General features: G+C 40.4%; 1 protein-coding gene across 3 annotated transcripts; it reads left to right on the top strand.

Annotated features, from left to right (window-relative positions):
• Window positions 1–37: 37 nt before the first annotated feature.
• RAB2B (RAB2B, member RAS oncogene family) lies at window positions 38–16,062 on the top strand. Of its 3 annotated transcripts, none has more exons than XM_027065375.2 (8): window positions 38–242; window positions 469–540; window positions 3,328–3,395; window positions 8,540–8,622; window positions 8,835–8,927; window positions 12,829–12,940; window positions 13,503–13,571; window positions 14,415–16,062. In XM_027065375.2, the coding sequence occupies exons 1-8, from the start codon at window positions 197–199 to the stop codon at window positions 14,520–14,522; spliced, it is 651 nt and encodes a 216-aa protein (XP_026921176.1). In that variant the 5' UTR covers window positions 38–196; the 3' UTR covers window positions 14,523–16,062. The 3 variants fall into 3 exon arrangements, with proteins under 3 accessions (XP_026921176.1, XP_014923742.1, XP_053080237.1); XM_015068256.2 differs by lacking the exon at window positions 38–242 and adding an exon at window positions 894–973 and having other exon boundaries at window positions 470–540; XM_053224262.1 differs by lacking the exons at window positions 38–242; window positions 469–540 and adding an exon at window positions 1,008–1,344.
• Window positions 16,063–16,879: the final 817 nt, after the last annotated feature.

Raw genomic sequence — 16,879 nt, 5'->3', positions numbered from 1 at the left:
AGAAGTTTTAGAGGCGTCCCTGGAGGTGCTGTATGGTTATTACAGTCGCACGGACCGAGAGAGGATTTCAGGGGAGGGCAATAGAGACGTGATCTGGGCTAGAGGGGCCAGAAATCGGTAGATTGAGCGGCTAGAGAGGCCGGAGGTAAGTGGCTGTAGAAGTCGGGCGGACCCGGAATCCAGAGGAAACGGGACCATGACTTATGCTTATCTCTTCAAGTACATCATCATCGGGGACACAGGTGAGCTGCGGGCGACTGCCCTCACGGCTGGGGCGGGGATCCGAAGCTCACAAACCGGGGCGTGGGGCGGGGCTCATTTAGTGGGCTGGGCGATTAAGTGAAGTGCGGGCGGGGGCGGGGCGGCCGGGGGCGGGGCTCGGAGCTCCCCTTCCCCAGCCCCGGACGGCCTGACTCGAGATTGTTCTTGGGACGCGTGAGTCTTAGAACGTGCGTCTTCCTCTTTTAGGTGTGGGGAAGTCATGTCTCCTCCTGCAGTTTACGGACAAGCGGTTCCAGCCTGTCCACGACCTCACAATAGGTAAGTCCATCTACTTGTCCCAGAAGAGAGAACTGAAACCTGACTAGCTGAAGTGGAAAGTTAGCAGCCTTCAGTGTTCGAAGTAAAAAGTTACGTCTTCCTATTTTTAAGCTAGTCCAGAGTTACGTTAAATTAAGAATGACTAGCCAAATGTTGATAAATGGGGAGTAGTGTAATGGGGAGTAAAAAATTGAAAGGTGACTTAAGAGATGGGCATGAGGTATGGATTCATTGCTGTAGGATTCCCCCCACAAATATGTTTATGAAGAATTCCACGGAAACTTAACTACTTATTAAAAAACCGACCTTGTTTTGTGATAAACTAGTGCTAACCTCACGTATGTTTTTCAAAGTAATCACCAACATACAGATTTTTGTGTGTTGGAGAGGAAGAAGTAAATTTGAAGAACCATCCCAGACTTAGAGTTAAAAGGTAGGTGAAACTAAAAACTTTTAAACAAAAGAGTGTGGTAGAGTTCCAGAATCACAGTGGTGATCATGGGAAGCATAAATGTCCGCTGCACATTTGTGTTAAGATAGGGCCTGCTGGAGCCTTCACAGCCCCTTTGGCATCATCTACATTAACCCTACCCCAGATGAGGAATATATATGAAACCTTCTTGCCATGCAAATACAGTTTCTGAGTAAAATCCCTAACTCCCGTTTTTATCATATTGCTACTTTTCAAATCCCACCTTATTGACATCTGAAGCTACTTCTGCTCCCAAACGCCCTGTTCAGAGCCAAATAACTCATGGAGTCAGAAAAGGATTTAGAGGATAACATCAACAGGAAAATATCTTTGTAAGTTAATATGAAGTGAACAGCCACACTGTAATAGGTGCTAATGATACAGTGCTTAACCAGGCAAACGTTGTGCCTGCCCGTAAGTAGTTTATAGTCTTCTGATGTAGGAGGTGGGGCTGGGGACAGATACTGATAAGTAAATTCCTATGGCAAATGGGGAGGAGAATCTGCACTTTGATCTGGAAAGGCTGAAAATGGAATGAACAGAGTTAGCCAGGCAAAGGGCTTGTCAAGATGGAAAAGTGGTCAGAGCAAGAGGGAATATCATTTGCAAATGCTCAGGAATGACAGAGATCAGGCAATCTTTGGAAAACTGAAAGGAATTTAATATGGCTGCAGCATGAAGTTTAAAGTGGACACTGGCAAAAAATAAAGCTAGAGAATATATTAAAGACCATGTTTTGAAACAGCTGAAGAAGGTAATGACATTTTAAAATGGAGGAATGACGTGATCAGGTTTTTGCTAGAGTCATACATAGGCTCTGTTTCTTTCCGAATTCAGTCTTGTATACCAAGGTAAGGCAGTTGGATAGAAAATACGTGCAAAATACAAGGATCTCTGAGTGCATAACTGGGGGAAGTTGCATAAAAGTCAAGTTTTATTTTTTAATTCTTCGCCATTGAAATTCCATTCTATTGTACAGAAAGAAAAAAAATCTAGTGACTTTTTTCAGTAACTATCACTGTGCGTGATGAGACAGTCTAGAGTAGTAGGAAACATTTTTTACATCTTTTTTTTTTTTTAATGTTTATTTTTGGGAGATAGAGTGGGGGAGGGGCAGAGAGAGAGGGAGACACAGAATCTGAAGCAGGCTCCAGGCTCTGAGCTGACAGCACAGAGCCGGACACATGGCTTGAACACATGAAACGTGGGATCATGACCTGGGCTGAAGTTGGACGCTCAACCGACTGAGTCATGCAGGCGACCCTATATCTTTCTTTTGATTGCAGCATCTTAGAGTTGACAGAGATACTCCAGATGGTACTGTGCATGGGGCCAGTGAATAGACACCTATCAGCCTTTTAGCAGATCCTAAATTAGTGCTCTTTCTTACCTGGAAATCAGAATTCTCTAGTAAAGTACTATATAAAAATAGAAAATAGGACAAATTGTCTGACTTACAATCAAGTATTTCAGTGTGAACGACCTTCGATTTTAAGTTTTGTTCTGACATTACTTGAAAGAAGATGAATGCTGGGACAACTGGCTCAGTCAGTTAAGTGTCTGACTTCAGCTCAAGTCATGGTTTCATGGTTCGTGAGTTCAAGCCCTGTGTTGGGCTCTGTGCTGACAGCTCAGAGCCTAGAGCCTGCTTCGGATTCTGTGTGTTCCTCTCTCTGCCCCTCCCCCACTTACACTCTCTCAAAAATAAACATGGGGGGAGAAAAAAAAGGTGAATACCAGGTAAGCCAAAACCTTTATCCAGACTGTCGGTTTCCGTACTATGAGGAAAGCTATTTTCTGGTGAACTTTGGGAATTATTGGAGATCTGAAATGTATCACTCTTGAGAACCTATTTCTTAGGTGGGCTCTTTTCTCAAACAAAAAATTACAGAATTGCAAAAATACTGGAAATACTGGACTAGAGAGTGAGAAAATGTTAGGAAATATATATATTTTTAATTTTAACATATTTGTTTTAAAAAGTCGGAAAATTAAACACTACTAATCAAATTTAAGTGTTCATATTACTAAAAATTTATTCACTGTTTCTACTTGACTTCTTAATTAGTGGTATCTCCACATCTGCTTTTTGGTTACATTCCTGAGGTCATTATCATCTGGAACACGGTTTTTAATTCTGAAAGGAAAATGGAAACTCAAGGAACACAAAATTAACTGTAGCAAATAGCGGTAATGGGTTTAGTGGTACTGAGGGCAGACAGAGGATGAGTCACCACACTGGGGAAGAACACGAACCTCTCAATGTGGGTGATGTTCATGAAAATCACATTCTTTCTTTTGCTCTTCACTGACAGGTGTGGAGTTTGGGGCCCGTATGGTCAACATTGATGGAAAACAAATCAAGCTGCAAATCTGGGATACGGTGAGAGAGAACAGGATAACTCAGTCCCTGACTAAGATCCAAACAACAGTAAAGGCTGATGCCCCGGGGCAGAGGACTAGAGAGGGGCTGATGGTGGAGTTGAGAGTAGGGAAAGAGTTTTCACGTTCATTTGTTATAGTTATGAATTCTGAATGCCTGTCTTTGTGTTTTTGTTTTAAATTGCCCAAGTAATGTATTTGTCCTAGTAAAATTAAAAGCTGTAGAGTAAAATGTGAATGTCCCCTTTACACACACAAACCTCTTCTTCCTTCCAATCCTGGTTTCTGCCTAACCAGAATAAACCAGTATGAATGCTTCAGTGCTTGTACTTTCAGACTTGTTCTGTGTGTTCAGATACATAAACATACACAAATCTGTGGTGGTGGTTTTGTTTTTGTTGTACATGCATAGAATCACGGCAAAGTAGACCTAGCTGTGGGAATTAGGTTTTTTGTTTTTTTATTTTTTGGAGAGTGGGGGGAGGGGCAGAGGGAGGGTGGCTCAGAGGGGCAGAGGCGCCTGGGTGGCTTAGTTGGCTAAGTGTCCGACTTCAGCTCAGGTCATGATCTCACAGTTGGTGGATTTGAGCCCCGCATTGGGCTCTGACAGCTCAGAGCCTGGAGCCTGCTTCAGATTCTGTGTCTCCTTCTCTCTCTGCCCCTCACCTACTCTATACTCTGTCTCCATCTCAAAAATAAGTAAACATTGGAGCGCCTGGGTAGCTCAGTCGGTTGAGCATCTGACTTCTGCTCAGGTCGTGATCTCACAGCTCGTGAGTTTGAGCTCCATGTCAGGCTCTGTGCTGACAGCTTGGAGCCTGGAGCCTGCTTCAGATTCTGTGTCTCCCTCTCTCTCTGCCCCTAACCCACTCATATTCTGTCTCTGTCTCTCAAAAATAAATAAACATCAAAAAAAATGTTTTAAAAACCCAAACATTAAGAAAAAAATTAATACATATAACATACATACAAAGTATATGTTGATCAACAAGTTATATATCGGATGAGACTTCTGATCAACAGTAGGTTATTAGCAGTTAAGGTTTGGAGGAGTCAAAGTTGGAGGAATTTTAATTGCATGGGGGTTAGGCTTCCTAACTCCTGCATTGTTCCAGGGTCAACTGTCAGTTAACTTGTTGCTCTAGGCTCTTTATGCAGAGTCCTTTTCTGGTAGTCTCCAAGGTTGTTACCACTTTTGGATGCACTGATTTATTAGGTGCTTTCAACTAGGATGATGTTCTCTCATACATTATTTGGTTGTATTTGCAAGTATTTTAATAACCTTTTGCCTTTCTGAACAGACTTACATCTCCCCTTAGTGGCTTGCACTAATTATAGGAACATGAATAACTTTACATCTCTATTAGTGGAAGAACTATCCACATAACTCTAAATCTTCCAAACTTGTTTTTTGGCTAGTTTGTCTCTAGTCTTTTCCTCCCAATTAAGCCTAAGAGATATTATTTTATGTTTTTTATTAAGGTTAGGTTCATATATTTCTTAAGCAGCTGTCACTTGTTCTCTGCTTTCTTTTATTGTTGTGACCCAGGGGTTTGTTGTCACTATTAACTGAAATGGGTATGTTGCAACTCTCCTTTTATTATCTCCTGGTTTTTATATTTCCCACAAAGATTTGACCTCCTAAAGAGGCCACAGGACAAATTCTGAGGAGGCCACAAAGAATGAAACCTATAGATGTCAAGATTGGTAGTCCTTTTAACTTAAACCTTTACCATTTCAAGAAATGGATGTTTTCATGCCAGGAGACCCAATAGCTGACAGCGGTACGGTCACGGTTAAGAGAATGTCAAAGTGTTGGCTTGCTGGCTTTTGTTTTTTTTTGCTTTTTTTTTTCCCTTACCTGGTATAACGTGAGACGTATTGGATCATAAAATAAGAAAGTTGAGAGCCACTGCTCCGTTGACAGGCTCCTCAAAGACCATATGGCCTGATGATGCAACTGTCCTTATTTCTGTTCCCTTTTAATAATTGTTTTGAGATTGAACTAATCTTTGTTGAATCATAAAAAGATACCAGGTTTCAGCATACTGGGGTTTTCTGTTTGAAATTTCTAAGAGATTCTTGCCTATAATGTGATGTGTTTCTTGTCTGCTACTCTGGGTAAGTCTGATCATTTCTCCCTTGTCAGCCCTGATCTTCTCATCGCTTACCCACCTTGGTTTCCCACTTTGTTGTCCTCATTCTCTCACTCCCAAAGCCATCCTACATGAAAATATTCAGGGATTACTATGAAGGGTATTTTTTAAAGAGATTTATCCAGAGTTTTTTGTTGTCACTGTTCTGGTAATTCGTAAGGATTTAGAGAGCCATAGGACTTTTTTTTTTTTTTTTTTTTTTTGGTAGGCTCTACGCTCAACTTGGAGCTTGAACTCATGACCCTGAGATCAAGAGTTATATGTTACACCAAATAAACCAGCCAGATGCACCTAGAAAACCATATTACTTTTTATCTTCTTTCATTCTGTACATAGAGTTGCCCAAATAACTCATGCTAACTGAAGAGAGACATTGTACTGTAGTTAGTATAAAATACTCGTCAATCCTGAATTCACTTGTATTTTACTTTAGAATGTATTTTGATTTTTTAGGAAATGGGCCTATCTGACTTTGTAGGAATTGATACTTCAAACTACAGTTGACCCATAAACAACATGGGGGTTAGGGGTATTAACCCCCGTATAGTCGAAAATCTGTGTATAACTTTTGACTCCCCCCCAAAAAAAAACACTTAAGTACTAAAAACATTTGACCAGAGGCTTACCCATAACGTAAATAGTCAATTAAAACATGCTTTGTGTGTTAGATGTATTATATACTGTTCCTTTTAATAAAGTAAACTAGAGAAAAGAAAATGTTATTAAGAAAATTATAAGGGAGAAAAATGCATTTACAGTGCTGTGCTGGTAAAAAAAAAAATTAATTCTTTGCTGTTCTTTGCCCCATCTTAATTCTTTGCTCCTTTAGATGTTTTTAATGGGGTTGGACAAAGAGAACCTCAAACCAATGCAGACAGCCCAAATTGAGCCACTCACTCTTTCTAGCTTATTGTCTCAACAAAGGTTCATAAACTGGACTGAGATGAAAAAGTAAAGGGGTATGGTTTTAAACAGCATTTTCTGATGAGCCCCTGGAAGTATTTTTAGCTGCTAAAGTTAAATGCTGCCATGTGCTTCAATTATCACATAGGCCTGCCTCAAGCTTTCCCTTTTAGTTCCTAGAAGGCCACAGGGACGAAGGGGCCTTTCAACAATAGCGGAAGAGGAGAAAAAGTAAGGTAAAATCAAAATGGGAATCAGACAGTTTAAGACCTAAAACTATTAGGGACTAAATAAAACGTTAAGTGAGCTCTTGCAGAGAAAAAGTATGTTTTACATCTTAAAAGTATTGTTAATATTACCAACAAAACTCTTTAGAATTATTTTTGATTTGGGTGTTCTAACAGGCATACAACTCACTAAAACATTTGTATGATTCTTGTGAAAAGAGAGTCTCTTATTGTGGGAAATGTAACCTTAGAATTAACATACTGGAACTCTCTTCTCAGTTCAAACCCGTGTGTTTAGATTGTATGATATAATGGCTAGGAGAGCAAAGTTTTATGCTAGGATGCCCTGACATCCTAAGTTTAAATATGGATTCAGTATTTATAGATTTTATAACTTTTGACCAGTTACCGTTCTGAGCCTGAATTTCCCCGTTTGTATTATTATTAGCATTCCTTGTTATTGTTAGTATACTATGAGAAAGCCATTTTTTCCTCATCTCACATTTTAGTTTTCCCATCTTTAAAATATGAATAGTAGTCTTTCTTCCTAACCTTTATGTAGGGATATGAGGATAAATGATTTCAAGAATGTGAATATTTTCTTTTTTAAGGATTTATTTATTTCAGTAATCTTTACACCCAGCATGGGGATTGAACTCACCACCCCAAGATCAAGAGTTGGATGCTCTACCGACTGAGCCAGCCCAAGAATGTGAAGACTTTTCTAATAGGACAGGTTAAATACCAGGATATTATTAATAATAAAATAGTTATTTAAGAGATGCTTTTGCTTTCTCTGAGGGGAAAAAAATACAACTATTCCATCAAGAAAGCAGAAGTACCCAGTATATGGGGGCATTAATAAATAGGTCAGTTATAAATATCTTGGCCCCTATTGGAAATGAGATTAGAGTGTGAATGTTGGGTTTTTTAAGGAAAACTGTCCTGGGCCCTAGGTTTCTTTCCCTGTTTCTGATTCTTATTTGCCCTGACAAGATCCCAGCAGGGGATGTCTTGGTAGTCCTGCCTTTAGTAGTGGAACACAAAATGTCAATTAGGATATGCCAAATTTAAGTGCTTTGTATCTGACCACTTTTCTACACTGACCCATTGGAATGAAACTTCCATTAGACAGGGTGTTGGCATTCTAAGATAAGTTTCTTTTTTACAGATAAAACTTTCTGCAAACAGAAAAGTTAATGTGGTGTGTTCAATGTCATGTTGCGATTGAAAATGCTCTTTGAGTTTCTAGTCCTGTTTCCAGTTGTTCTGTCCTATGGGACATTGGAAAATGTATGGGAATGTTTTTTGACGGTCATACTGACCATGGGGTGTTACTGGCATTGAGTGACTGGGAGCCAGGGAAGCTAAACATTCTTTTTTGATGGACAGTGTCACAGGAACAATTGACCCACCCCTAATGTCAACTGCGTTTTCATTGAAAAATGTTAATTTCCCACCTGGACATCCCCCTGGGAAGTCAGGTTTCCTTTCTCTACCTCTCTTAAGAGAAGTTGTTTTAAAAAAAATTTTTTTTTAAATGTTTATTTATTTTTGAGAGAGAGAGCGAGCACAAGTGGGGGAGGGGCAGAGAAAGAGAGAGAGGGAGACACAGAATCCAAAGCAGGCTCCAGGCTCTGAGCTGTCAGCACAGAGCCTGGTGCAGGGCTCGAATTCACAAACCATTAGATCATGACCTGCGATCATGACACTTAACCGACTGAGCCACCCAGGCGCCCTAAGAGAAGTTCTTTCTTAAAATTTAGTCCTTTGTGGTTGACTGGCATGGGATCAAGTAATTTCTCTGGAAATAACCTGATTTTGTTGGGATTTTTTTTGTTGCCGTGTTGGTGGGAAAGGCCGGGCAAGAATCCTTCCGTTCCATCACCCGTTCCTACTACAGGGGTGCAGCTGGAGCCCTGCTAGTGTATGATATCACACGGTGAGTCAGGTCAAGTGGGCAGGAGGGAGACTTTCCCTGATGGCCTCGAAATCTTTTTCTTCTCTATAGACTGATTCTGTTAAGAATGCTAAAGAGGAATGGCTCTTCTAGTATTTTTCTTTACACATGTATTTCCCTCTTTTGCCAAGCGTTTCGGAATTACTTTGGCATTTTGAAATGGGCCTGTGACTTTCTAAACTTTTCTGCTGTAGGCGTGAAACCTTCAACCACCTGACCTCCTGGTTAGAGGATGCCCGGCAACACTCCAGCTCCAACATGGTTATCATGCTGATTGGGAATAAAAGGTGAAATTTTATTTGTAGAAATAATGAGCAGAAGTCATATGAGTGCTCTGTGGATATTAAATCACTTGGTCCCTAAACTTTTTTGGTTTGTAGCACTCTTAGTAAAAAAAAAAAAATTATTGTAAAATGTACATAATGTAGAATTTACTGTTTTAACCATTTTTAAGTATACAGTTTTGTGGCATTAAGCATATTCACATTGTTTTGTAGTCATCACCACCATTTGAGTCCAGAACCTTTCATCTTCCCATCTGAAACCTTGTACGCGTTAAATGCTAACTGCATTCTCCATCTCACCAGGCCCTGGCAATCACCATTCTGCTTTCTGTTTCCATGAATTTGACTACTCTAGGCATCTCATTTCTGTGGAATCATAATATTTGTCCTTTTGTGACTGGCATATTTGATTTACCATGATGACCTCAAGGTTCATTCATAATGTAGCATGTGTCAGAATTTCCTTCCTTTTTTTTCCTCTTTTAATTTTATTTATCTTGAGAGAGGGAGAGAGTGGGGGAGAGGCAGAGTGGGGGAGAGGCAGAGAGAGAGGGAGAGAGAGAGAATCCCAGGCAGCTGTCTGCAACTGTCAGTGCAGGGCCCAACGTGGGGGGAACTCGTGAACTGTGAGATCATGACCTGAGCCGAAATTGGACGCTTAACCAACTGAGCCACCCAGGTGCCCCCCACCTTATTAAGGATGAATGGTACTCTTTTGTGTGTTACTCGCCCCATTTTGTTATTTAGGTGTTGGTAGACACTGGGGTTGCTTCTGTCTTGGCTATTGTGAATAATGCTGCCGTCATGATCAGTATACACATACCTGTTTGGGTCCCTGCTTTCCTTTCTTTGAATTACAGAAGTGGAATTGCTGGATCTTATCAAAATTATAGGTTTACTTTTTTGAGGCACTGCCATACTGTTTTTCCTACTTGCTGTACAATTTTATATTCCTACCAGCCACACCCTAGGGTTCCAATTTCTCCACAGCCTCAGCAACACTTTTTATTCTGAGTAAGTTTTCTGTGGCACCCATCGGCCAAAAGAAATGCCCAACGGTTTTGTTATTAAACACATCTAAGCAACATAAGTCTTTTTGTCATTATGACGTGGTAACTTTGAAAATGGAAAACATGAAAGAAAAAATTTTAATTTCATCCTTAAATGTCCATAATTACTTACCAATGACTTGGGTGTGCCTGTCAGGACTGTACAACTTCTCAAAGTTGGAATCAAGATTGGTCATCACCACTCTCATTTTCTGTTCCAAATTGATTTTGTACTTTTTATCACAGCAGCTGCCAAAAACTGAGGTTATACAAACACAGGCAAATGTTGAACGGGATCTATTGTGATGTGACAGCGACATCGCAAACTGTCTTAGGCTTGTAATTCATGTGGTGTTCTGATGGCAAGTGTTACCTGTTTCCCAAGAAAATTTATTTGCTTCTTTAAGTTGTTTATTTTTGAGAAAGAGAGAGAGCATGAGCAGGGATGGGGCGGCGGGGGGAGAAGATCCAAAGCAGGCTCTGCACTGACAGCAGAGAGCCTGATGTGGGGCTCCAACTCACAAAACTTGAGATCAGGACCTGAGCCGAAGTCAGATGCTTACCAACCCAGGTGCCCCACCCTTGAAAATTCAAAGTATCCTGTGGCACCCTTATGAATTCATAGTAATGCCTAGAGTGCAGCATTTGAGAACTGTGGCCACAGACTAATTGTGCTAATTTATTGGAACTATGTTTTAGATGTCTATTCGCCAGACCCTGAGTATATAAGGTGAGAAAAAAGAGTCATGCCAGTGGCCTTTTGGAGCTTATAGTCTAGTGGAGACATAAATATTAAATATAGAAGGATTTGTATCTAATTACAAATTGTGAGAAATGCAGTGAAGGAAGAAAAAGGTGCTATAGAAGAGAATGACAGGGTACCTATTTTTAATTAAGGGTGACAGTTAAGCCAGAATCTGAAGAACAGGTAAGAGTTCAGTGGGCAAAGTTTAAAAAAAGAAAAAGGTATCAGGGAGAACAAACTTAAAGCCTTGAACTGGGAAGAACCTTAGCAAGGTTATGGTATTGAAGGAAGTTAGGTATTGAAAGAAGTTAAGCGTCCAACTTCGGCTCAGGTCATGAGCTCATAGTTCGTGGTTTTGGGCCCCACATCGGGCTCTGTGCTGACAGCTCGGAGCCTGGAGCCTGTTTCAGACTCTGTGTCTCCCTCTTTCTCTGCCCCTCCCCACTCCCTTCTGTCTGTCTCTCTCTCAAAAATAAACATTAAAAATAAAAAAAAAGTATGGTTGGGGTGAATCAGGGGGAATGTTGCAAGGTGGGATTGGGAAGGTAGGCAGGAGCCAGGTCTCGTAGCTCTTTCAGGCCTTAGGAAGAAGTGTGGATTTTATTCTAAACACAGTAGGAAGCTTTTAAGAGTTGTCAGCAGAGATGTGGCTTGATTAGATTTTAAAAGCTCCCTCGAGGGGTTGAAGTGGGAGGTCAGTTTCAGTAGTCCAAATGAGAATGGTGGCGGGAACTCAGGTGGTGACACCAGGATGGCGTTAAGGTGCAGTTTGGAAGTTCCTCACTTTGGGAAGGATTGGGTATTTGGAGTGAAGAAGGAAAAGCTGTTAAAATAATGTCTTGTGGGGTGCCCAGGTAGCTTGGTCAGCTAAGTCTCTGACTCTTGATTTCGGCTCAGGTCATGATCTCATGGTTGGTGGGATCGAGCCCCTCATTCAGGCTCCTCGCTGACGGCGGGGAGCCTGCTTGGGATTCTCTCTCCCTCCCTCTCTGTCTCTCCATTTCTCTCTACCCCTCCCCTGCTCTTGTGGGCGCGTGCTCTATCTCAAAATAAATAAGCATTACAAAATAATAACATCTTGGTTTTAGCTTGTGCCCTGTATGGAGATGTGGAAGCCTGGGGCGGAAGCAGTTTGGGAAAAAAGAGGGAAAAGATCAAGTTCTATTTTGATTTATGTTTGAGGTGGCTTTTACACATCAGACTGGAAACGAAGAACTGACAAGTGGATAACAGGTCTGGAGCTTAGAGGGGTGTCTGGGCTGGAGGTGGACGTTTAGATGGATAGTTCTTCCCTGGTCTTCACACAGCTGGTGAATGATAAATACGCAGTTGGTAGATTTGTTGTTCTTCACTGGACTTACTCCTTGATTTCTTTTCATGGTTGGAAAACTGGAAACCTCCGAAATGCAAATTTCCAGTTAGAAAAATGACAGTCACACAATCCGTCCTTACCTTTGTCTGCAGCCTTTTGTCCTGTCTTGTCAGAAGGTCTTTCCATGCCACTTAATTGCTTTTCTCAGTCCATGGCTCCACCTTCTTCCCGCTCATATCACCTAACTTTATACATCTCATTTCTCTCTGAATCTTTTATTTTTGTGGTGGTAAACTGCTATTACATATGTTAATAGTGAGACTAGTGAGAATTAAGGCAACTGTGTTCTTACTCCTGACACACTTTATTCTTGTGGGTTGATTCTAGTAAAAGAAAAAGACACTGCTGTGGGATGGACATCTGTAACTTTACTTTGTAACAACTGCAAGTCCCTTTTCATCTTCTTCCCTTGGCTCTCACTGGATCTCATTCCAAAAAGAAGCATAGGGCACAGGAAGCCTTGAGGAACTACAGGGCTTCCCCTATCCATTTATAAACCTTTTTCTCTATAATAGAGTAAGGTATTAGTCTCAACCTTACAGTAGCTGTCATGAATTTGAAGAACCATTTTCCAGGAGGCTACAGAAATCATTAACCCCGTACAAGAGAATGTCCTATGGGATATGCGTTCGTGACGTATTAACTGGTGGTTGAAGGATTCTAACTAGGATTCTTTTAAAATAAGAGTTTCTTCTTTCACTTGGATCTTTTTTGAGTTTTCTCCTCAACTTCTTGCAGTGACTTAGAGTCCCGTAGGGATGTGAAGAGAGAAGAAGGGGAGGCCTTTGCCCGGGAGCATGGACTTATCTTCATGGAAACTTCAGCCAAAACAGCCTGCAATGTTGAAGAGGTACTGCTTGGGGAAAAGTAGGGAAAACTTTTCAGAGATGACACCATATCTTTATCCTTTTATTCAGAATTCTCTTTTAGAAGACACAAGTAAAGGAAGGATGTCTTGTGGTCACAGTGATCATTTATCTCCCTTTAAGGGAATTGTTGCATTTTTTGGGCCTTGATTCCTACGGTTTAACTTTTGCCTTGGGTAACATTAATAAGTGGATTAGATTCCACATTACTTGTAAATATTTTAGTTGGAGGGTCTAATGGGTTCTATTGTAGTTATTCTGAAGCCTGCTACTGACGATCTTTAGTAACTAATTGAGAACAGAGCATGTTTTATTTGGAGAAGGTGCCAATCTAGGAACATCTTGGGTTAGTATCAAAATACCATATATTCAGTCCCTTTTTTTATTTTGAAACAGAGACTTTGGGGGACCTTCTGTATTTTTACTCTGGTCTCTTAATGGTTCCTAATTCACCTTAGAAATCCAAATAGGAATAATACTTGCATTTGTTTTTCTTAATTTTCTACCTAAACTTGACCCTAATAATACGATTTATGTTTCCTTTAGGCCTTCATTAACACAGCCAAAGAAATATATAGGAAGATCCAGCAGGGTTTATTTGATGTTCACAATGAGGTAAGAATGGGTGGGGAACCAACAGTTAACTTTGCTTTCTGTTGAAGAGGACAAGAAACCCCCCTAGAATGTAAGCATTTCCTTTCTAACATCATGCTATTTGAAGCTATGCCAGTTCATACTTTATCTTTTTTATATATGGACACAAAAACCTGTCATCATTTTCTCTTTTTTAAAGAGGTTATTAGTTGGCAATCTAAAAGGTTATACTATAGTACAGGAGATTTTCTTTGCAACCTCAGTTTTTAGCATCCTAGAGTTTAGGGGTGGTATAATTCCTAACTGCTCAACAGAGCCATTTCTATAAAGCAAATTCTGGGGCAAAACAAAAAGAATTCTATGCTAACATCACTCTTTGCCTCCTCCTACTCTTACCTGATCTCATCCTGATTCTGCACATGGCTATGAAACCCAAGTAGAACAGTCTCCTTAAAAATGGGCACAAGGGTCACTTGTTACCTGAGCTGGTCATCACATCTTTATTGTTGACGGCTATTGTTCCACAACAGTCTGCCTAGGGCATATGGTTAACAGCCAAAGCCATATCTGCTTCTAGAAAATGTCATTAATGATTTTTCTTTTTGTGCCTCTTCTTTCTCCCATTTACTTTATTATTATTTTTTTGTTTCAAGTTTTTATTTAAATTTGAATTAACATACAGTGTAATATTGGTTTCAAGAGTAGAATTTAGTGATTCGTCACTTACATACAACACCCAGTGCTCATCAAAACAAGGTGCCCTCCTTAATGCCCATCACCCATTTAGCTCAACCCCCCCACCCACCTTTCTCTCCAATGTACTTTAGCACTGAGGTGGGAACTCTTGCCTCTTTTCTTTTCCAGGCAAATGGCATCAAGATTGGTCCTCAGCAGTGTATTTCAACGTCAGTGGGACCCAGCGCCTCCCAGCGGAGCTCTAGTGAAATAGGGTCCAACTCTGGCTGCTGCTGAATATCTGGCCTGGACTCTTTTTTTCCTTCCTGGAACAGCTTCAGATCAATAGGCTTAAAGAAAGAGGTCTTAACTTGCTTTGGCTGAGAAAAGCCTCTTTTCAAGGTGTGATGTTTTGCCTTTCCACTTTAAGACCAGGGAAGAATTTGGGCCCTTACTGACCTGTCCTTCTTCAGGGACGTGAGCATTCCCTATAGATTAGGGCTCTTCTCATCCTCCTATTTTAATTTCTAAAATCTTAGGATCAGAGTCGATTGTCATGGTAGCTGAAAAATAAATTCTTTTGTAAGCATATACAATTTGCTCCCCACTAAGAATTAGTAACAAGGGTTGAAGACATTCTGCTTGAGCACTTGATTTTCCTGGGATCTGACTGGCTGACCTTTGGATGGTGGATCCTCTATCTAGGAATTTTATTGATTGTTTGTACTTGCCACTTTGTCTAAGAGTTCTTGTAGAGGGCACTTCCTTCTGCTTGAACTGCTCAAGGATGCTGAATACTTCACCATCCCATTGCTAGTTTCTCTGTCTCGGAGTTAACTACAAAACTTTGGGGAGAGCAGTGGAGTTGCTCCTGGACCTGTGGCTACTTATTATTATTACCTAAAGAAAACCTCTTTCCCCATTTGTTTTGTTTTAGGGACCGGACCTAACACTACAGTGTCTTTCACCAAATTAAACCCTTACTGTTTCATCACACTTCTTAATGAGACCTATTTAGACTTTCTACTCTAATCAAGCTAATCTGCTTACTGGACATGACATATATACTTCCACTTATATGCCTTTGCACATGCCCTACTCTCTGCTAACATACTCAGTCCAAAAATTTTTCCTTCAGAAAGCCTTCTTTGACCTAGGGACTTCTAAATAATTATTGACGCAGTACCCTATGAGCTTTCGTATGTTGTTTACTCATTTGTATATTTATTTATATTTATGTTACTTTGTAAATTTGTTTTGTAGTTGTTTTCTGTGTGGAATCTGTCTCCTATGTAGGTTGTAAGCTCCTTGAGAGCAGGAACCATGTTATCCCTTTACTTTTGTAAACCACACCCTCCACTATTCCTTCACAATGCCTAGTGCTATTCATTATGTGATCATTGGATTTGACTGACATACTTAAAGAGTTGGAACAGGTTTACTGTAGACTGCAGAGGAAACAAAAGGTCTTACAGTATCTTTTTGTAACTATCTCAGTCTCTTCTGGTCTGCCCACCCTGGATTCCATATTGCTCTTCCTGCTTGTCTCTTTCTCCCTTTGCCTCCATTCTATGCAGCATATAGTAAGGCTGTCTGCTTCCACGCAGTCAAATAAGTGGGTACTTCTCTAGCCATTTTTCTTTTCAAGGGCATATAATACTAAGCTAATCTGCCTTTGCTTCACTCATCAAGCAGCCTTCTGGGTCAGTTTTTGTATCTTTTGCCTTGATGTCCCATTCTCTTCCACAGCACTAGGGTCTCATGAATTTTTCTAATTTTTTTTGTTGTTGACGAATTGTTTCATTATTAAATATATGCATGTATCCAACTGCTCATATTTCATGTGTTCTTTCTGATTTTATCCCAGACATACATAGATACTCTCCTTCTAGGAAGTTGTGTCAAAAGTATTGGAAGAAGCCTCCGTGAGATATACTTTTTCTTTCTTTTTTTTTTTTTTAGTTTAAGTTCCAGTTAATCAGTGTAAATTAGTTTCAGTGTGCAGTATAATGATTGAACACTTCCATATATGACCTGGTGCTCCTCACAACTTGCAGATACATTCATTTTATACTGTATTTTGCCCCCAGTGGTAGTAATAATAGCTAACACTACACCTCAGGAAGTTTGAAGACTTTTGACATTTGGGGTAATCTTTTTTTTTTTTTTTTTTTTTAAGTTTACTTATTTGAGAGAAAGTGCCAGTGTGGGAGGGGTGGAGAGGGAGAGGGAGAATCCCAAGCAAGCTCCCGTGCTGTCAGCGTGAAGCCTGAAAGAGGGGCTCAATCCCACCAACCATGGGATTATGACCTGACCTGACACCAAGAGTCTGAGGCTTACCAACTGAGACACCCAAGTGCCCCTAGGGTAGTGCTTTGCTTATGCTTTTGTTTTGTTTTTAATCCTACCTTGTTCCAAAGGGATTTGAGGCTGTTGAGTTTGAGGCTAGCCAGTCCCCTCACAGTTGAGACAAAACTAAAACTGTGTAGTTTCTGTACAGGAGTTTTTCTTTAGCAGCCAAAAAAAAATCTTCAGTGACTGGGAGGCATCAGAGCATTGGTCTAAGAGCATTCTGTCTAGATCTGTTGCTTTCAGAGTCATCAAAGCATACCATTTTGATAGTTTGGAGGTGTTTTTTGTTTTTTGGTTTTTTT

The sequence above is a fragment of the Acinonyx jubatus genome, chromosome B3 (genome assembly GCF_027475565.1).
Source record: "Acinonyx jubatus isolate Ajub_Pintada_27869175 chromosome B3, VMU_Ajub_asm_v1.0, whole genome shotgun sequence".
NCBI classification, from domain to species: Eukaryota; Metazoa; Chordata; class Mammalia; order Carnivora; family Felidae; genus Acinonyx; species Acinonyx jubatus.
Note: the sequence above shows the minus strand (reverse complement) of the source record. Positions and strands in the feature narration are given on the sequence as shown.

Coding starts and splice junctions, on each gene's coding strand:
- RAB2B (XM_027065375.2), top strand. CDS start 197: ATGACTTATGCTTATCTCTTCAAGTACATCATCATCGGGGACACAG. Junction 541..3,327: donor TGTCCACGACCTCACAATAG/GTAAGTCCATCT, acceptor CTTCACTGACAG/GTGTGGAGTTTGGGGCCCGT. Junction 13,572..14,414: donor TATTTGATGTTCACAATGAG/GTAAGAATGGGT, acceptor TTTCTTTTCCAG/GCAAATGGCATCAAGATTGG.